The following is a 22,625-nucleotide window of genomic DNA, read 5'->3' as shown; positions in this document are numbered from 1 at the left end:
CTTAAGCAGAGAGAATAACGCACGAGAGAGAGAGAGAGAGAGAGAGAGATTGCCCTTGCTTGAAATATCAAGTTTAATTATCTATAAATTATCATGGAGACGGAGAGAATAACATGAGGGAGAGAGAGAGAGAAGTTATTCTTACGGTAGATATCAAAAGATGGATATTCATAATTTATGAAGGAAAAAAGAAAGAAGAAAGAGAGAGATAGTACCAGAAATCCTCTGACATGCTGTGGGCAACAAGTGACATATTTGACAGCTTTGCCCTTGCCCATTCTTCAAAGGTTTCACAAAAGATCAGGAAATGATATTTGTTTGTTTAAAATATCAAATAATTAATATATCAATGTATAAATGTTGTAATTACAGTTGTTATTATTATTATTATTGTTAGTATATTATTACTGTATTATTATTATTATTATTATTATTATTATTATTATTATTAAATCTTATTAATCTTACGAATATTTGAAAATTAGTACTTATTATTAGGTAAATCATTTGTTTAGCAACAAAACAAAAAAACACACACATGTAACCATGAAAATTCTTTCATCTCAGTATGAGATGAGAGAATTTTTATTGTTACATGTATATGTTTATTTGTTTTGTATGTGATAAAATAAATGATTTACTTAGTAATAAGTACTAATTTTCAAATATTAATAAGATTAATAATATAAGATTAAATAATAATAATAATAATATAATAATAATAATAATAATAATAATAATAATAATAATAATAATAATATGACTGTAATTAAAAAATTTATACATTACTATTGTAAATTATGTGATATCTTAAACAAACAGATATAATTTCCCGATCTTTCGTGAAACCTTTGAAGATAGGGGTGAGGGCAAAGCTTATGTCAGCCAGCCCTATGAGAGCTGATGGTCAGCTCAGTGGTCTGGTTAAACTATTTTAATAAAAATAATGTCATATATGTCAATCATTGCCCGCAGCGTATCAAAGGATCTCTCTCTCTCTCTCTCTCTCTCTCTCTCTCTCTCTCTCTCTCTCTCTCTCTCTCTCTCTCTCTCTCTCTCTCTCTCTCTCTCTCTCTCGTTATTCCCTGACTCCGTAATAATTGATAGATAATTTTACTCTTGAGTAAGGGCAACCTTTCTCTCTCTCTCTCTCTCGTTTGTAGTTAGCGCTCACATGTTTACAACTTGTTATTTCCCTGCACATCTTTACCTGTACAATAGATAATTTAAATTGATCTAATTTTACCTCTACCGTATACGAACTGTAAATGCGCTAGTGTGGCAAATACGTTCTAAAACATAGACATAATAACAAAGAGTTGTATTAGTCCAAATAAAAACACTGTTTGTTCATAAAAAAAGCATTTCAGAACAAACATAGATTAAAGAAGTTATTAAAAAGAGGTTGAGAAGACTTCTAAAAATAGATCGGTCAGAAGGGGAGGGAGAGAAATTCTCTTCCAACTCTCTATTTTTATGTCAACCATTTATTTCTTTTTTAGGGGTAATGTATTAACCCTTAAACGCCTACTGGACGTATCATATGTTGACTAAAATTGTCTTTTGGGTGCCAAGTGGACGTACTCGCACGCCGACTACAAAAATTTCAACCTTCAGTCAACTTTGACTCGACCAAAATGGTCGAAAACGCAATTGTAAGCTAAAACTCTTACATTCTAGTAATATTCAATCATGTACCTTCATTTTGCAACAAATTGGAAGTCTCTAGCACAATATTTCGATTTATGGTGAATTTTTGAAAAAACTTTTTTCTTATGCCCGCCGTTAACTTGGCGAAAATTTCATAAATTCTTTCATCATTTTGTCGTAATTTTTGCACTGTTCTATATTAGCCGTGACATAAAGTTTTATATATGAAAATGTGCGCAATTTCATGTACAATACAACAGAAAATAACTCATGGTTGTAGCTTTTATCAGTTTTGAAATATTTTCATATAAATCACGATAACTGCCAAAATTTCAACCTTCGGTCAACTTTGACTCGACCGAAATGGTAAAAAACAATTGTAAGCTAAAACTCTTGTATTCTAGTAATATTCAATCATTTACCTTCATTTTGCAACCAATTGGAAGTCTCTAGCACAATATTTCGATTTATGGTGAATTTTTGAAAAACTTTTTCCTTACGTCCGCGCCAGAAATTCTTTCACACGTTGTCGTAATGTTTGCACTGTTTTCTATTAGTCGTTACATAAAGTTTTATATATGGAAATGTGCACAATTTCATGTAGAATACAACAGAAAATAACTCATGGTTGTAGCTTTTATCAGTTTTGAAATATTTTCATATAAATCACGATAACTGCCAAAATTTCAAGCTTCGTCAACTTTAACTCGACCGAAATGGTAAAAACGCAATTATAAGCTAAAACTCTTACATTCTAGTAATATTCAATCATGTACCTTCATTTTGCAACAAACTGGAAGTCTCTAGCACAATATTTCGATTTATGGTGAATTTCTGAAAAAAAAAAAACTTTTTCCTTACGCTCGCGCCGTAACTCTGCCGAACATCTCAGAAATTCTTTCGTCATGTTGTTGTAATGTTTGCATCGTTTTACATTAGTCGTTACATAAACTTTTATATATGAAAATGTGTGCAATTTCATGTAGAATACAACAGAAGATAGTTCATGGTTGTAGCTTTTATCAGTTTTGAAATATTTTCACATAAATCACGATAACTACCAAAATTTCAACCTTCAGTCAACTTTAACTCGACCGAAATGGTAAAAACGCAATTGTAAGCTAAAACTCTTACATTCTAGTAATATTCAATCGTTTACCTTCATTTTGCAATAAATTGGAAGTCTCTAGCACAATATTTCGATTTATGGTGAATTTTTGAAAAACATTTTCCTTACGCTCATGCCGTAACTCGCCAAACATCTCAGAAATTCTTTCGTCTCGTTGTTGTAATATTTGCACCGTTTATATTAGTCGTTACATAAAGTTTTATATATTTTATATATGAAAATTTGCGCAATTTCATGTACAGTACAACAGAAAATAACTCATGGTTGTAGCTTTTATCAGTTTTGAAATATTTTCATATAAATCACGATAAATAGAAAAAATTCGACTTTCGGTCAACTTTAACTCGACCGAAATGGTCAAAAACTGCAATTGTAATCTAAAACACTTACAGTCTAGTAATATTCAATCAATTAGCTTCATTTTTCAACAAACGGGAAGTCTCTAGCACAATATTTCGATTTATGGTGAATTTTTGAAAAAAATTTTTTTACATCCGAAAAGTTATGAATTCATGCATCATTTTGTGATAATATTTTCTCTGTGTTGCTTTGATCGTTTTACAATTTGTTATATACCAAAATCATCGCAATTTAGTGTACAATACAACTAAAAAATAAATAACTCATTAGCTTTAACCGTTGTGCTTACAGCGCGATTTGTATTCAATTATATAAGTTTTTTTTTTTTTTGCTGTCATATATTCCAATATTTATATATGATAATGATATTTTTTTCATCTCTGATGGTTGCATACTAAACTTCAGGCAGTGACAAAAAAAGGAGCCAAAAATGAACTCTTAATCTTAAAAACTAAGCGTGCTGTGATTTTTTTAAAAAAACTTTTTTTCCGTTTCAGCGCTAACTCACCGAACGCCGCCGGCATACAGGAGACGTTTTTGTAAATAGAGGTTCGGTGTTTAAGGGTTAAGCTAACTTTTAAATGAAATTGCAGTAACTTTAATTCCGTTTAAAAGTTAGCTTAATAATTTGGGAGCATGATTAGGGGCGTATTTAGTGTTTAATCTTTAGAAATAAGCATGAATAGCATTTTCAGAGACTGTGCTTAAACTTATATATATATATATATATATATATATATATATATATATATATATATATATATATATATATATATATATATATATATATATATATATATATATATATATATATATACATATACATATACACACACACACACACACTAAAAGGACCTCATTCAAACTGGATGGTATCTAATGGAGTATTTATTCAGAAAAAGTTGCAAGCTTTCTTCGACAAACAGTCCACATTATCAAGTATCCGTACAATGAGCAGATGCTTAGTCCAGCTGTATTTATATCTGTGTGCTGGGTACTTTTAATCCTATAATCGCCTATCCTCCTGTGTGACCCCCACCCCCTCGTGATCTTGGTCTTTCTCTGCTCCCTTCTTCCAGGTGTCTGTTTTCCATGCGTTCTCTTGCATTTTTCCTTCGTTTCCTTGCTGCTGTGGAGTATACGGTTTTTCTAGATATGCTGTCTTCAAAACCGTTTCCGTTGTTCCCTGCCATTGTGTTGTTGGCGCAAATTATGAAGGCGTTCTCTACAACCAGTCTTGCCATTTTGTTGGTGTTCCTGTACAGAAAACTCATATTTTCCCAGTGTATTTTATGATCATTTTCTCAACAGTGTTTGGCAACTGCCGACGTCTGATTATAATGCCTTATGTTCTGCAGATGTTGTTTGCTTCATTCTTTACATGATTTGCCAGTTTTGCCATAGTACCCTTCTTCACAGTCTAGACAGGCTGCCATATATACCCCCCCCCTCTAATCTCTTCCCCCTCTACCAGCTTTTTGTTTCTAACTATTTTATTCCTAATGGTGTCTTTGTAGCTGCCTATCAAATTGAAATTATCTAGCTTTCTGTTGATGGGTGCAATAGAGTTGTTGTCTGGGACTGTAATTATTTTCTCCCCTACCAAATGTTCCTTTTCTATCCTTTCCCTCTCCCCAAAATAGTTTTTCCTTGCTTAGATGTGTACCAACCCCACCAATACTTAGGGTAGCCTAATCTCCTAAAACTCTCCCTCAGGTAATCCAGCTCTTCGTCTAAAAATAGAAGAAGAGAAGGAGGGAGAAATTCCTTTCTTGGATGTCCTGGTTAAGAGGGAAGGGGAAAATTTAAAATTCAAGGTATATAGGAAGAAGACACACACCAGCTCATACATACATAGGTTCTCCAGTCATAGGAAAGAAATAAAAATAGGAGTAATGACAGGGTTGGCCATCAGGGCTTATAGGATTTGCAGTCCCGAATTTTTAGACGAAGAGCTGGATTACCTGAGGGAGAGTTTTAGGAGATTAGGCTACCCTAAGTATTGGTGGGCGTGGGCACACATCAAAGCGAGGACAATCTCCCTTGTTACTAAACAAAGCACAATGAATAATCTTGCCTCCTAAATCTTAGTTAGCCCAATTTAACACTTTAAAGGGAGGACTTAATTGCAGGTTATGAGATTACTGAACAAATGCACTTTAAAGGATGAATGGGGGTGGCACGGCTGACACACAAAGGGGCGCGCCTGAGTAGGAGTGAGAAAGTAAAACTCGCGAAAAGGTAATAAGAAAGGATTAAATAGACTGAAAAGGGGGAAAAGGTGGCTACTGGCACAGACTAACTCTCAGACTTTACCTTAGACATATACTTGAGCCCTGAATATAGCGTCAGAGGCCATTCAAGTTGAGTAAGCAGACCAGCTACCGGAGAATGGGGAACAGACGTCTGTCACGGAGCCTGGCTGGGAAGTCTCTGCTCTAATTTTCAAAATCGACGCGGGCTTGGTGTGTTTACGCACATCCAAGTGTACCTGAAAGAATAGTCTGCCACCGGTCAGGAATTCAAGGGAGAAATGGTCTTATAGATTATGTGTTTAAAGCTTAAGATCCTAGCTTCCCCTTAGTGCAGCTTGCGCCGTATAATACCTATAACCTCTCTGATCTGAACTCGCAAATACTACCCCACAGAAGGGGAGAAATCTAGGTGTGTTCTTGTAGTAGGGGGGTTGAAAGTGTGGGAGCTAATGTTCAGCAGGCCCGGGCATTTCCGGCCAGGAAAATGGAATGCATCCTGGGTTAAAAAATAAGTAGGAAACCCTCTTTGTCAGCCATATTGGCTTGACTCCCAGTTAACTGATGTAATAGATTTTATTAGAAATCACTTACATGGTGGTTCACTAGAAGGGAGGAATATAAATTCTTGACAATATATATATAATAATATACAGTATATTATATATATATATATATATATATATATATATATATATATATATATATATATATATATATATATATATATATAAATTTATATATACAGGCGGTCCCGGTTTCTGACGGGTTCCGTTCTTGCGCCCATTCGTATAAAATCGCCGTAAGTCGGAACATCGTCGAAAATCGTCAAAAATCATAAGAAAACCTTACTTTTAATGCTCTGGGTGCATTGAAAACGATGTAAACTGCATTATTATTGAGTTTTACATCAAAAAAACCTTCAAATTATGATTATTCTGCCATTTTGGGGCCATATTTCTTCCGTTCCAATCGTAACCCCGAACATGCGTCTTAAGCCAAAATAATTTCTGATGAATATATTTGAAAAGCGTCGTAACCTCGGATCGTCAGAAGTCGGAACCGTCAAAACCGGGGACTGCCTGTATTCCTAATGCAAAATTCATGCAGGCAGTCCCCGAAATAAAATAAACTTGACTATACGTTGTTCCAAATTATACTTTTCAAATACAGTAAATCCCCTGACTTTTTTCAGCAAATAAAAAGGACTCATCGAAATATTCATGAAAAATTCTTCATTACACTGAAACCTTTTGATGGGGAAAAATGTTCATAATTATTTTTTTGTTATTTTCATGACTAAATACATTTTTTATGATAAAATAATGATTTACTAATTTTCATATATTATTAAGATTAATTAGATTAAATAATAATACTAATAGTAATAATAATAATACATTAAACCCTCTGTCCAGCAAAATAAGTTATTACTGTACTCTGGACTCATGCAAATATGTGGATTTCTCTGTGGAACAAATGATGGACCCATTATTGGCTCTTTGGAAAATTCGCCTATGATGCTATTATTCACAGAAATATTCGCTAATTACTGTATTTTCATATTTTCATGACTTATGCACTTTTTGTGATAAAACTACTAAAATACTCTGGTATAAGCATTTTTAGAGGGTTTTCTTGTTTAAACTATCAAAATAGGCAGTTCTAAGTGTTTCTTCATGCAGGGTTTTAAGTTTCAACAGATTTTAGCTATTCAAGAGGGTGCGGTTGCAGACCTAAGCATCCCCACGAATACGGGGAGTTTACTGTATTGTAAGATTAAATATGTAATAAGGTGAAATAATACCGTAATGTTTATCTCTTTCTCCCTTCCTATTTCAGTTCTCTCTCTCTCTCTGAATGAGATGAGAGAATTTTTATGGTATGTTTATTTGTTTTGCATGATAAACAGATGATTTACCTAACAATAAGTAGTAATTTTCAATATTAGTAAGATAATAATAATAATAATAATAATAATAATAATAATAATAATAGTAATAATAAGATACTGTAATTACACCATTTATGCATTTCTGTGGTAAATAAATGAAAAAATTCAAACAAACAAATTTAAACTAAGAAATAAAAAAAACCAAGTTTTGAGCTCATGGAGGAGGGTGAACCTGTTAAATATGTCAAGTAACCTGACAGCATGGGTTGGGTGGTCAGTGTTGCGCTTGAAACTGAAAATTAAAAATCCTGAACTCTCTTTTCTCTCTCTCTCTCTCTCTCTCTCTCTCTCTCTCTCTCTCTCTCGTGGACTTTTTTGTTGAGAAATATTCATTAATTAGTGTATTGTGTATTTTGATGTTATTTTCATGATTAAATAAATTTTTTTGATAAAATAATGATTTACTAGTTTTCAAATATTAACATTAATAATAATAATAATAATAACAACAACAGAACTGCAAGATTAAATAATACTGTATGTAATAAGATGAAATAATGCATAATGTTTATAACTAAAGTCCTTTGTTTCTCTGGGAAGACAGCTCTCTCTCTCCTTCCCTGTTCTTCAAAAGGTATCTTATATCACTCTCTTTAACTTACTGAGATGAGAGCAAGAAAGTTTTATGATATGTTTATTTATTTTGTATGATAAATAAATGATTTACAGGTGAGTAAGTAAAGGTTGACCATCAGTAATCCGCATTTTACTGGGACCTGGAAAACCGGATTAGCCATTTTACTGCATCGGATTAGCCATTTATTAGGCTAGAATACATCAAACCAAGTTTAAGACATCATCTTAGAATTAAAATATCCCATAAATCATCAACTTGTTGGATAATAAAGAAAAGACAAATTATCAAATACAGGTAACTGCTAATTCAGTTATAAACAACAATTATGATATTTTACTTACTTATAAGGATATTTTAGCAATTTTCCTCTTTTTTGTAAAAATATTTAAAATATTTTTAGAAGTGGTGAATGCAGGCAGCAGGTACAATCAGGCAGCTGAGAGAGACCAACTTACAATAGAAAAACTTCCATTCCTCCATCTTTTATTTCATCTGCTGGTTAAAAAGTAATAGAGAATGATAAAAGTATTGTTAGTAACATTATACTGATGCAAAAATGAAACATTCTTAAAGAACCAACGGGAAACTGTTGTTTTTGCTAATAATCGTTTTTATATGTAAAATTATAACAACTGTTTTGTATTAGAATGTATTTCAACCATCATATGTTAATACAAAATTACCTTAGTTATGTTACAAATGACGTTTCAAGATACTGACAATAGGACTGATATATTTTTTAACACTATACCAATTATTCAGCTTTGGAGAAAAGATCAATGCAGGGAAATATACTGTTACAGTAAAAAGTCTTAAAGACAATTTGTAGCTGAAGCTGAGAAAACAATGTTCAGTCATGTAATGACTATAAATTATCGTAATCGGGAACATGGATGAAACTTGACCGTTGGTCAAAACTGGAGAGAATGTATTTTAATCAAAACTACTGGGCATGAAAGAATACAAATTACTACTGTTTCCACGTTCAGATAAAAGATAAATGACAGTAAAAGTCTGATTAAGGATGAAATCAAGAGAAAACCTAGCAGCTGCACGGAATCTTGATTTTTTTACACAAAACAAACATGCCTCCAAAACGGGAAGAAAGAGATTCCCAAAGAACGTCGTATATTAACGAAAAAAATAGCTAAATTAATTTCACAATGAAAAGTATTTAAGGAGCGCACTCTTAGATTTTTTATGAAAATTTTTGAAATTTAAAAAAAATGGTTAAATGGCCGTAAGACATGAGCAACACCTTCGTTATCACATGACCAAAGCATTTTTTCAAAATATTAAAATTGATGGGGTTTTGGGCCTTCGCCCCCCACACGGTGAGTTAGGGCTGACGTTTGGCTCCTAATGACTATTGTCATTTTTTCCTTTATTCGCCTAATTTATTCATTATTTTGATTTTTATATCACCTTATCTCCTACGTCTGGCAGTGTCTGGCAACAACAATGGCTTGTTCCTTGGTGAATGCGTGGTAGGAGACAGGATTGCCACCATACGTTGAAAGCGGGTGGTGGGACACTTTTTACTCTGAGCAATTTTTTCACTATTTGCGGTGTTTTTGCTGTCTTTTTTTACATCCAGTAACTCTAAATACAATCTATATACTTTCACCTTCAAAAATACGCTCACAGTTGATGAAATGAATAAAGGATGATGAAAAGGGAGTATATGATGACAAGTTCATTATATCAAATCCGGTTAGATAAAATAGTGTTGGGTATTAGGTGCAAGGTAGGAAATTGCAGGGGTAAAGTTCAGGTCGAATTCTCTGCCAGTAGATGCGATACTGATATTTTAATGAAGTGCCAATCGTGTAGGTTTACAGTTAGTGCCCCAGCAAAGCGAGTTAGCAATGGAAAATCTCAGCACCATCAATTGAGTGAGATAAATGTTAAGGAAATTGAACACAACTTTGGCTATGAGAAATTCAACTTGCTAACACATCTGTTTGGCACAAGTGAAAGTATAGAAGAAGTTCTTCATTCAAGAGACAAAAAGGCTTGAAAATCAAACTCCAAAGACCAAAAAGACCAAACAAGTGAAAAAAACGACTGAAAATGAGTCAAGAATATCAGCCTGGTAGCTACTAAACTTCTAGTTTCTTAGTTTCAAACAAGGCAACAATGAGTCAGGTGGTACTTGATGATACCCTCTCCTCGAGCGAATAATACCCCTTTTTATAGAGGGAAGGGGGTGACCTGGAGCCAGAAATCAACCAAAATAATGCTCTAAGGTAAGTTTTTTCCACGAGTGCCAAAAAAACCACTTGTTGATCTTTACGGTCGTTTTTCTCAGTTTTCACTTTTTTGCACTTCAAACGCAAACTACATTTTTATTTTTAGGCCAATTTTAAAGTTAAATATACCATTGGAAAGAGGAAAGAAAGACGAATATTTGTTTGGGGCTAGATTTTTCTTAGGTTGACGAGGAACCAGTGATAATCAAATTATACAAATTTGGGGGAAAATCCCCTCGCCCCCATCCAAAAAAAAAAAAGGGAAAAGTAGAAAAACTCTTCCCATTATTTTTTCATACTGTGATATACTTTCTGTGTATGAAGCCGCATTGCAATAGCTCTAAAAATGAAGGAGGTGAATCATTTTTAATTTTTTTATTTATTTTTATTTTTTAATAAAATCCAAAATAATCATCCGATCACTCTCAAATTTTTCCTGGAACATCACCTTATATATATGTATAACATATAAAAATTCCATAAAAATCGGAGCATTATTTCTATGTAAACGTGCGCTCCCCTTAAGTTATATTTCGACTTAAAACACTTCACATAACGAAAAATATCCGTGTCCCAAATAAATAAAGTATCCATATTCATTTACGCTAACTAGAAGCAAGAAAAGTGCTTTGAACTTAGTTAAATGCAGCGAAATAAACACCGCGATACCGATTCCCAAAACAAAACATTGATCACAATTTATAATACAATTGGAAACAATGTAGTAAAGCATAACTTTTTAAAAGATCCATGAAAAAGATGCACATTTGTTATGTTGATGTTTGTATAATACTGTTAATATGTGAATAGAGTTCAGTATAATGTAGGCTAGGCTACCAGTTTGTTGATGCAGCACACTGCGCCACCAAATCGAAGCGGCCGGCGAGCGAGTTAGCGCAGCAACCCAGGAAATTTGAAAATTAGTGCGGAAACATTGGAAACTACACTAGCCAAAATTTGTGCTGGATTACTGATTGTTCTGGACTACTGATTGCCGGATTAGTGATGGTCAACCTGTACTAATTTTCAAATATTAATAATAATAATAATAATAATAATAATAATAATAATAATAATAATAATAATACAGTGTGATTACATTTATGCATTTCTGTAGTAAGTAAATGAAAAAATTTAAACAAATTTCACCCCCAATCTTTTTTCTCGAGTCTTGGAGCTCATGTGTGAGGGTGAACCTGTCAAATTTGTCAAGTAACCTGACAGCAAGGGTTGGATGGTCAGTGTTGCCACCAATCACTAGGAAGGATACATACACTGAAAAATCTCTCTCTCACCAAAGGGTAGAATATGAGAAATAAATAGATAGCTAGATAAATAAATACTTAGTTCATGGTGTTTGAAAAACGTAAAGATACATCTTTGAAAGACAAAAAACAATCAAATTATTTTTGTTGTCAGTCGCTTAGAGAGAAATGGATTAACATTCCTTGAGAGATAAAAAGGATAAGCTCTCTCTCTCTCTCTCTCTCTCTCTCTCTCTCTCTCTCTCTCTCTCTCTCTCTCTCTCTCTCTCTCTCTCTCTCTCTCTCTCTCAAGGCTTAGAAGTACATATGTATATATTTTTAAAGGTATTAATGTTTAAGATGACTTTGAAATTATATATTAATAATACTAATACAGTACAGGCAGTCCCTGGTTATCGGCAGGGTTCCGTTTCTGAGGGTGTGATGATAACCGAAAATCGGCAATTTTCGGGGGTTTCGGTTATCGCACCAATACCCAATTATTGGCGCCGATGAGTGGAAATCGGCGATTTTCGGCGCCGAAAATTGCCGATTTTTGTCGCTAGACAAGCCCTATAAAACCGAATCGCTGTTAGAGGCGGAGGGGGTGTTAACTTATTCGCAGGTTTTAACTATTCGTGGGGGTTCTGGTACGCATCCCCCGCAAATAAAGGGGTGTCCACTGTATATTAATTAAAAAATTGGTTACTGGTTACATCATTTCAGTCTTACGGCGCTGTAAGCAACGAAAGACTGGAACTAGTTTCTGAGCAGCGTAGCTGTGGGTACCGTAGCTAGGTGAGAAAACTGGTTTAGGTAGCTGTAGCCACCTGGAGGGTTCACTATAAGGATGTGAGAAAACTGGTTTATTACCAGGGCAACGCTTAAAAACCTGCTTCTTTCCCCAGGCTAACATAAGTCTCTCTCTTATACATATGTAACATGTATGTGTATTTGTTTTGTATAGTTTTATAGATAAACGTGACATTACTTTGTCATTCATTTTTTCATATTTTCCGTGCTATAGTTATAACTTTTTGCATTTCAATAACTAGGAAAATATAGTAAAATATAATAAATTAGGTAAGATTTTACCATAATTCTGTGGTGTTCCCAGTCTTTTATTTTTTGGTACAATAAGAGGCATTTAGGCCCAACTGTCATTCATCTTGACATATTGCCATGAAGGGTGCTGGGCAAACAGTCTCATTTTTATAAATTGTTTAGGTAAGGAATTCATCACTCTTTCATTTTTATAAATTTTTTAATATGGTGTTCTCTCTTATGTCGTTTTCCGACTTCTTCGCACCTCAGGAATGGAACTCCACATAACCCGGGCTGTCTGTATGTGTGTGTATATATATATATATATATATATATATATATATATATATATATATATATATATATATATATATATATATATATATATATATATACAGGCAGTCCCAGTTAATGGCGATCCAGTTTTACAGCGCTTGTCTAGTGACGAAAATCGGCAATTTTCGGTGGTGAAAATCGTTGATTTCGGCTTATTGGGTTTTGGCGCTGATATATACCTAACAGAGGTGCCGATAACTGAAAATCAGCGCTTTTCGGCGTTGATAAGCCCCAAAAATCACCAAAAATCGCTGGTTTTCGGTGAGCGGCGATTTTCGGTCATCATCACACCCTCAGAATGGAACCCCTGCTGATAACCATGGACTGCCTGTGTGTGTATATATATATATATATATATATATATATATATATATATATATATATATATAGAGAGAGAGAGAGAGAGAGAGAGAGAGAGAGATATATATAGATATAAATTTATTTAAAAAAACTGTAAAATGTTAGCTGTTGAATGACTTGTGTACGTATTAACACTGGTCATGGCATACTTAGTGAGGAAGTGTCTAGGGTTTATTTAACCTAGGTTGTTTTTCAACTCAAGTTGCATGTCTAGGAATGGATTAATAAGGAATTGCAAGTTATTAGCATATAACTAGACTAAAACTTAGAAATTTAAAACCTCGGTATAGTGTAATTTGCTGCACAGCCACTTTATTGAGCTAGTCTAGCGCAGGTGTGTTGTTACTGTGCTAATCTGTATTTGTTTCTGCTGTGCTGTCTTTTTGCTCTGTACGAATGAATCTTTAATGAGATTATTGCTAGGTTTTCATTTGATAATGAATATATTTGTGGGTCTTATAAAGGAAGTTAATTTTCATTATATCCTTGAAGGCAGATTCATTAACTGCACAGCCACACAAGTATTTCTATTCTTTCTTTTATTCTTTCTTTCGCTCTATAAATCTTCAATGGACAGAATCAACTGACTGTAAACCCAAGAGGGCTCTAAATGGAAATCATTCCTGAAAGAGTAGTAAGTTAAAAAGAAAAGGTGGAACATAATTAAATATGAGGGAATAGAAAATGAAACTGATGCACATGAATTCTGGAGGCATCAGCAGAAAGCAGGAATGAATTTGCTCCTCTCTTAAACATTTGGAAATAAGAAGACTCCACAAATGCAGTACACAAATTATTCCACTTAATTTATAGCCAAAATAAAACTCCCAGCTAACTGAGTAGTATTAACCCTGATACTAGAAAATGACACACTGTTTGCAGCAGCAGAAACAGCTATTTCAGGTAAAGAAGAGTGCAGAGGATGTTTGACATTGTAGTACATTTTATGCAACAAACATTGTGAACTCACTTTAAGTCTTTGCCACAAGTTCACATTAAGAATTGGCAAAATAAACTTGACCAATGACATAACTATCCAGGGGTTTTAGTTGAGAGTCAGCACCCAAAGGCCACACTGGAGAACAGTGCTCCATATAGGGAAGAAAGAAAGATCTAAAACACATAGATGTATTATTTTCATCGTAAAACATTCCAAAACATTTCTGCAGGGTCCCAACTTTTTGAGAAGCAGAGGAATAAGTGTTATTTTTATAAACACTTCTCAAAAGTTAATTTCTAATGAAAAGTTAAACCTGACATTTAAAACTGTACCTTTATATATAAATCAAGATTGAGTTTAGTAGGGTTATGCTTTATGCCCTAAAGCCTACCCCAGTCATGAATACATGTTAGATCTTTATTCAGGGATTTTGTAACCACAGGCTTAAGGTGCAGAGAAGGAGCAACTTCCAGAAGAGCAGCGTCATCAGCATATGCATTCAGTTTGTTCACCAGCCTTTGCTACATGTCACTAGTATAGTTAACTCATGACCTTGAGAACACAACTGAAAGGACATTACTATACTGGCCATCAACACAGACCTTTTGGTTCTGTCCATAAAAAATTCATTGTAGATATTAATAAAAGACCAACCAGTTCCAGCAATCTTAGCTTGCAGATAAGTGCTTTGTGATTCACGTGGTCAAACACTGCACTAAAATCTAAACTGACCACGCATGCCTCTGCACCCTCATAAAGAGCACTCTGCAAGATGGCAGATATTGACAAAAGTGCATAGCAAGTACCAAGGCCTTTATGAAATCCCAACTGTAATGCTGGTAGCAGGTTATTATCTTCAAAAAACCTACAAAGATTCGTTGAGAGAAGCGTCTCAAATAATGATTATTTCAGTAAAACTTCCCAGGCATTCATCGAAATTATAACTGGCCATTTTGTGCCCTCTCAAGTGAGTTTCTAGCCTTTCACGCATTGTGTACTTTGTTGCCATTTTGGGAATTTTGTGTTCTCAGAACACTGCTATTTTGTGTTCTCAGAACACTGCTGTTTAAAGAAATTTCACACTAAAGATTTATGGTTTGTTGATGAAGTGTTGTTAAAAACAATTTAATCACTTGAGAATCTAGTAAGGATATGTGGAGCATAAGACTTTGTGAATGGATTATCTTCAGTTAAATTATGATGGAATGGGCCATTCCTGCTGAGGATTGTATTGGCCAAACAAGTGATTTGTTTATGGAGAAAATGTTTTGGTAAACATAGGAAGAAATACCAATGCTGACCTAGATGAGGGTAGATTAATATAAGATTCTGTATTGGTTAACCTTTCATCCTCTGTCTTTCCTGACCCTATTACTGTTCTTCCTACCAGATTCTTGATACCCCTGGGGTTGAAGCTACTCCAGCTGGGGATGTAAAGATCCATAAGAAAGCATTGTTAGAAAGCAAGTTCTGATATAGGAAAATCCTTTTGGTAATGCTGTGAGTCCTCAAAGGAGTTAACCTTATGGTCCCACCAGGGCTCCATAAGACAGACCAGCTGGTATCAAAGATCTGAGTTGCTCTTGGCCAGGATAGTTCCTGTTAATGCAGTGATAGAGTATAAAATATTTTGAGGTGGGAGGGCTATGTCCCCTGCCTACAGCATCGACAATAGTCTTTCCATTTACCCTTCTCACACAGATGTGGCAACTGCCTTTTCGTCAGGGAAAACGGGAGGGTTGAGGACTTGTAGAGGCTACCAAAAATAGGTTTTTCCTATGCTAAAACCTGTTTTAGATAGCATAGCAGCTGTTCATCCTCAGAGTAAAATTTAGCTTATGAAATAAATTGACAGTTAGCATAATGGCCTGATCAAGGAATCTCAGTGACCAAGACAAGAAAAAAAAATGGTCCATGGTAAAGACGTATAAGTTATTACCAATCTTTTTTTTTTTTATTCAGGATACCTATTACGGTTAACTGTTAGGGACAAAAAAACAAGAACCAATATATGAGTTACTTAGATGGTTCTACAGTGACTTAGCTAATTATGTCAGGCTGGGATGCAGGAATATTGCCTCTTCCCCTTACCTTGGCAATATCTCAGAATTACCACAGCACCATGAGGGTTCTTCACTTTTCGCTAAGGTGTTTATTGGGTTAGAAATTACCATGCCACCTGCTGACGCACAGTGTGGTCAAATTTGTTTGATCCCATGGGCATTATTGTTAGAGGAATACTGCCGCAGATAACCACCCTGTAAACTCAGAGACTGATTTGAAAGAAAACTTTCAAAAGCCAGCAATGTACTAACCTTTCGGATGTCATGTGACTTAGGAAAGGATTGGGGGTTTGCCTTTGTAATTAAGGATACTAACATAAATTCACTGCCCATTCAGAGAGAGTGGCTTGTTTGTAACCCAGTTTAAGAAAAGAGGACCATCTAGGACATTTACTATTACACTTAGATAAATCTGGAGTGTTTGGACCAGACATATATTTTATCTGTAGTACTGAGTTCCTGTAGAAGAGTAGGGGATTCCCCTGGCCAGGAATGTTGGGTCTGGAGACACCATTAGGTGACAGCTAGGTTTGTGGGTGATGAAACATTTTCCCTGTTTGAGAGAGCTAAGTTCACCAGACTAATTAGGAAGTCATGGGTGTCATTGCATTCCTTGCTCGCAATAGCAACTGGGATCATGGCAATTTCAGGTGGGGTTTTCCAACTTACAGTCATTTGACAGAGACAAACTCCCACCTCAAGTAGTTGGTCTCCTTTATAAAAGGCAATGAGTTTTATCTCTTTAGGAACAGATATATTTTTAAAGTAATTTGAATTTTTCATAGGTGAACAAGCCAAAGCCCACCTAAACCACCCTATTTATCCTTAAGGCTGAAAGAAAAAGTGCTTGGAGACATTGTGTGAGTGAGAGGTGTTCTCCATGTACCCCAGAACACCAGTTACTTACCTTGTTACCAAGTTCAAGGACCATCTCACAGTTTGTGGTGAAGGATGCTCCTATATAAAAAAAAGGCTCTCGTTTGTATACCTAGGAAAAATATAAGATACTGTACTTTAAAAGTTTATTGATTTTTGATGATACCAACCTTTAAAGACAAAAAAACATCTCACTAAATACTTGCATCACAAATAGCCAAATACTTGCCTCACAAATAGCAGAAACACAGATGAGATTCAAAAAGTAAAAATTAAAAGCAATGATAGCAGTTCTCAAGTGATTCCAGAACAGAAAATCCAAATAGCATCTGGGGAGTTCAGGAATGAGCTGTTGAGACCCAGACAAACAAAGAATAATGGAAGAATTTGGTTGGAACAGTTGAGCTCACTCTTGGATGTTCAAGGCTACTGGTTGACGGCAGTTTCCTTTTCTTATTTTGTTATTGACTTAAGCTTCCAAAACCTTTTTGTTTTGGCTAAATGAAAAGGCTGTATATATATAATGGGTTTGTTTTGAACAGATTAAGATACATTTTTTCTTTCATATGATGAAGCTAAGGACTGTAAATAGGTAAGTTTGCCTAAAGGAAAAATTAAGCAAAGCTAATTGTTTTAAGTTTATATACTTCTGTTGAGGTAATTTACAAAGGAAGCCATGCACTGAAATAATTGCTAGTTGCTTATAGGACCAACTTGTGTTGGAACTCATGTTAGATAGGGTGTGTCTAATCACACTTGTCCAGCATTTAGAGCTTGAAGGAAATGGACAGCAGTGCAGAGTAGAATACAGTATAAGAAAAAGCAACAAAAATATGCTAAAAAGAAAGCCAACAGGACAGATTGAAGAAGTTATTGCTTTATTGAGAATTAGTTATTAGCACTTTCAGTAGTTTTAGTATTTCAAGTGCCACTGTTTACAACTTAGTCTTTCCTCTGACTTTTTGTAAAAACCATTATTATTATTATTATTTAATGGATTTATATATATACACTCATGTATGGTAAAGTATGGGTATGCAGTTTTGGTTTATTTAAGGTTACTGTGCATGACTGCGTTCTGTCAGGAACCATATTCAGTATTGTTTTTAGTATGTGGGAAAATAACTTGCTTTTTCCAGTAATCATATAATTAGTGAACTGTATTGGTTTTTGCAGTGTTAAGTATACCTTAGTTTAACCAGACCACTGAGCTGTTTAACAGCTCTCCTAGGGCTGGCCCGAAGGATTAGATTTTATTTTACGTGGCTAAGAACCAATTGGTTACCTAGCAACGGGACCTACAGCTTATTGTGGAATCCGAACCACATCATAGTGGGAAATGAATTTCTATCACCAGAAATAAATTCCCCTAATTTTTCATTGGCTGGTCAGAGATTCGAACGCAGGGCCAGCAGAGTGCCAGCTGAGAACGGTACCCAACCTCCCAATGAATAACTTAGCTTGTAGTGGCAACCTTTAGGTGATGTTATACAGTTTGTATATGGTAAACTAATGTGTGTACATATTATTTTCCACTTTTGCATGAAGGATCTAACTCAAATAAAAAACTTTCCTTTTTCAGGAGTTGCCGTGTAGGTCCCTTGGTACCGTGTGATTATTGCCCACTCTTCTTCCACCTTGACTGTTTAGATCCACCGTTAACAACACCTCCAATGGGGAAGTGGATGTGTCCAAATCATCCGCAACATTTTTTGGTAATAAACTTATATTAAATTTTTAAATTGCATTGTCTTAACTAAGTATAGACAGGGTATTTTCCCTTTTGAATTCATTTTCTATAACCTCAGGAAAGGCTATTGAGGAAAGTAGAGAGCTTTCATCTCTTGCAGTTAAGGTGGTTCCTCCCTGGGTTCAGAATAAAATTGGTTGGCAAATAAAGGGAAAATATGCTAGCCCTTTTTTTTATTCTAAAATACAATCTAAAATTATGTGTAGACTTACACAGTATTGCCAGTGGTAGTTGGTAATGAGGCCTATATCAGAGAACCTATATTTGAAACTAACGAGCTGCTAAACTAAACCGCATGTGCTTGAAAGGACCATGCATTAAAAGAAGGATGTCTTTCTAAGACAGCCAAACTGATATTAGGCAGTTACTTAATAGCAGCCCTGTAGTGATAAAAGAAACAAAAGCATGGGAGAATTTGAGAATATGGGATGTTAGCCAGCTATATTTATAAGATAGGCAGCAAACACATCAGTATCCGTTAAGCAGAACTATTTATTAAAATATTTCCTTACAATCAGTTGAGAAAAACTTAATGGTATCTAAAAACAGTCTACAGGTAGTTCTCTAGTTATGATGGGGATATGTTACAGACCCCATCATTACTTGAGAATAATGTAACTCAGAGGCAGCCTAGCCTACACTATATAATCTATACATATACTATACTGTACTGTGATTTCTTTAAAATTTTTTGCTCTAAAGTAATGGAATGCCTCTTCTTCATCACACCACCAGCAGGAGACTCTCTTGAACGTTTGGAAGACATGCTGATCTTAAACAAGTTTGCTTTTTAAATAGTTTAAAACGGACAAAAATCACACGCTATTGGTATCACCATCGTAACTTCGAAATATCATAACTGGTATGGGCATCATAACTTCGAAATATTGCAACTCGAAACATCGTAAGTCAAGGACTACCTGTATTTCTTTCCGTTGGCTGTTAGACTGTTTAACAGATCAAACTTGAAGTACCAGGTAAAAGCTGTAGGCTATATTAATTGGCACTATATTCCAAAGTATTATCACTTATCTTGTGCCAATACTGTATTACCTTTTATTAATTGGATATCGCTGAGATTTTAATTAATCTGATAAGGTTGACCAATACAGAACAATATATTCTACTTTATATTGCAGTAAAAATGTCATGAGAAATTTTCTTGATAGGGTGTGACATCACTAAGAGGGGGAGTGATATACCTTTTAAAAGTAGATCCCCCGAATGCATTTTCCCTTCTTCTACCACTCAAAAAGCCCCTTGACACAAAAGATGAATGGGGAACTTTCTGTAGTACACAATTCATTTAAATTGTTTCTAAATTACAGTATTGCATAGGGAAAATGGACACTTGGCTTACAGCTCTCAGTCAAGCACAGTGCTGGAATTCCTGGTTGTCATTTAATAACTGAGACTTATGCTAAAAAATTTTCCCTTGACCCAGTCAACTAGAAGTGTCTACATATACTGTAATAAAAAACCATTAAATTATAGTATAAGTTTCAATAACAAAATTTCTAAATATTGAGATTTACAACTTTGTTAATTGAGAAGAGGAGCATAGAATGCATAGCCTAGTAACATAATAAAAAATTCTCACCTTGTGAGATATACTGGCTAGCAAATTCAACAGTTAGGTCTACCTTTTAGAGTATGCATTTGACTTTCCTCAGCTGATTTCTGCAACATTTCTCCAAAATGGCACCACAGATTCAAAAATATTCTGGAAAGCAGCAAGAGTGTCCAGGTGTTTTCACAGACCAATGAATAATGGGGGAAAATGGCCAACCTACTTGCTGTTACCACATGTGTGAGAAGGGTGAATGGGAAAACCGCGATAATTGCTATAGACAAGTAACACAGCCCATTTGCCAAAAGTCCTTTTATACTCTACCACTGTGCCAACAAGCACTATTCTGGCCAAGACTAACAGTGGATCTGAGTTAGCCTGTCAGGAGTTAAACAGCTCAGTCCTTTCCGGTAAATTGAGAATTGGGATAAATATAAGTACTGGTTTCATGAAAGTAACTTACAAAGTAATTACCTAGCTATATAGTTTCAACTCGCGCAGCAGCCTTTATTTAACAAATTGCTAGCACTTCAATAGTTTAGTGTAGGTAACAGGCCCTGCCCACTAACTCCCGTACTAGAAACGACTTAGCAGAAAACCTAATTCTGTTTCTGCCGACTCTGGAGTGACATCTAGGGTTTGCTGCAGCTTTTGTTTACTGATTTTCGGTTGTATGGCTGGATTTCGGTAAAGTATTATTGCCTATTTTGAGTAGCCTTCAGTCTTTGTTAGCTTTGAGGATCAGTTTTCCTGTTTTTATTGTTATTCTGTCTGATTTAAGTTCATCTAGTTTTCACTACTGTAGCGAAGGTGCAGAACAGATTGATCAATCTTCAGGTGACCCTTGTAGTAAGGAGACATATTTTTTTGCAGCAAGTGTCGGGTACAACAGTGTAGTAAGGAGGAATCGGTGCTGAATGTAATGATTGCCCGAGCTCCCGGCACCCGCTCTCAAGCGCCTGGTGCCAAGTGAGCTTTAGTGGAAGGTACTTAAATCTCATCTAGAGAAGTTAGTTAGAGGAAGAAGCATGTGACCTCTAGCGCCGAGAAATGTGCTTCTCTTAGCTAAGCCTAGGGTAGAAGATAACCCTGCTATTACTTCTTCCCCCCTTCCTGCTTTTTCTCCTGCTACTAGCCCTCCTACTCTTAATCCACCTACTCCCACACCTCGCTCCCTTGCTTCCGAACCTCGCATTGCCAGTCTCAAGTCTAGGTTTAATAAGATTTTAACCTAGTGGAGAGTACAGTGAAGTGGTGGAGGTGGCTACTCGTCCCTTCAGTTCTCCTAGATCAAGGTCACTGTAATACTCCCCTAAACCTGGGAGAAGATGCACCAAAAGTCCAATGGAGGCTGATGGGGTTGGCCCATGGGTAGTTGCCCCCTCAGTCGAATCTTTTGCACTTTCCCAGGTATCAGGAGACAGTCACTGGAAAGGCATTTTGGCAGAAGACAGTGTTATGCAAGTGGAGGAGGTGGCTTCTTGTCCTACCTGTTTTCCTAGGCAAAGATCTCTGTCCTGCTCCCCTAAACCTTGGGGAAGACATGCCGGAAGTCCAAGGGAGTCTGGTGGGGTTTGCCCACGGGTTGCTGCCCCCTCAGTCGAACCTGTTGCATGTGTATCCCAGGTTTCGGCAGACGGCTGCTGGAGAGGCATCTTGGATGTGCACCAGTTGTCGTCTGACTCTCTAGGCTCCATCCCGGACTTGGAAGCACTGCAAGCACTTTCTAGAATCATCTTGTCCATTGAAGAGGCACACAGGCGATGCTGACAGCTCTTCTCTGCTGCCCAGTTAACAGTTTAGAGAGCTGGGCGCAGTCCTCAAACATCCTGCAGCACATGGGACAGTTCAGAGTATTTTTCTCCTGAGCTGACTTTTGTTGGGCACCAATATTTGACTCCCAAGCGCCCAACAATCCCTCTCAGGCTCCTTTTGTCTTCGTTCAAGTGCCCATCTCCTCACAAGCACCCGATGCCAGCTCCTGAGCGTCTGCCACCAGTTTCCGAGCGCCCAGCACCAGCTCCTGAACGCTCAGCATCAGTTGCCAAGCGCCTGGTGCCAGCTCCCAAGCTCCAAGTGCCAGCTCCCCAGTGCCCAGTACCAACCAACTCTTCAGTATCAGTCTTCTGCTCAGAGGGCCAAGTGCCCAGTTCCGACTGTGGGTCTCGTAGCCTATGCAGCTCTCCTTCAATATTTGCAGCTGAGCTCTCCTACCCTTTTTTGGCTCCAGCTAGCCCCGGTCTTGCCTTCCTGATGAGGAGCCACCCA

General features: G+C 35.9%; 1 protein-coding gene across 2 annotated transcripts in view; it reads left to right on the top strand.

Moving 5' to 3' along the window:
* The window catches only part of LOC136836056 (PHD finger protein 12), a 156,786-nt gene that overhangs the window by 44,640 nt on the left and 89,521 nt on the right, over nucleotides 1-22,625 (top strand). For both annotated transcript variants that reach the window (XM_067099952.1, XM_067099953.1), the window contains exon 6: nucleotides 18,620-18,752. In XM_067099952.1, the coding sequence (XP_066956053.1) occupies nucleotides 18,620-18,752 (133 nt within the window). The remainder of the gene's footprint in view (nucleotides 1-18,619; nucleotides 18,753-22,625) is intronic.

This window comes from Macrobrachium rosenbergii, chromosome 56, assembly GCF_040412425.1.
Source record: "Macrobrachium rosenbergii isolate ZJJX-2024 chromosome 56, ASM4041242v1, whole genome shotgun sequence".
In the NCBI taxonomy this organism is placed as follows: Eukaryota; Metazoa; Arthropoda; class Malacostraca; order Decapoda; family Palaemonidae; genus Macrobrachium; species Macrobrachium rosenbergii.
This window is presented reverse-complemented; position numbering and strand designations above follow the sequence as displayed.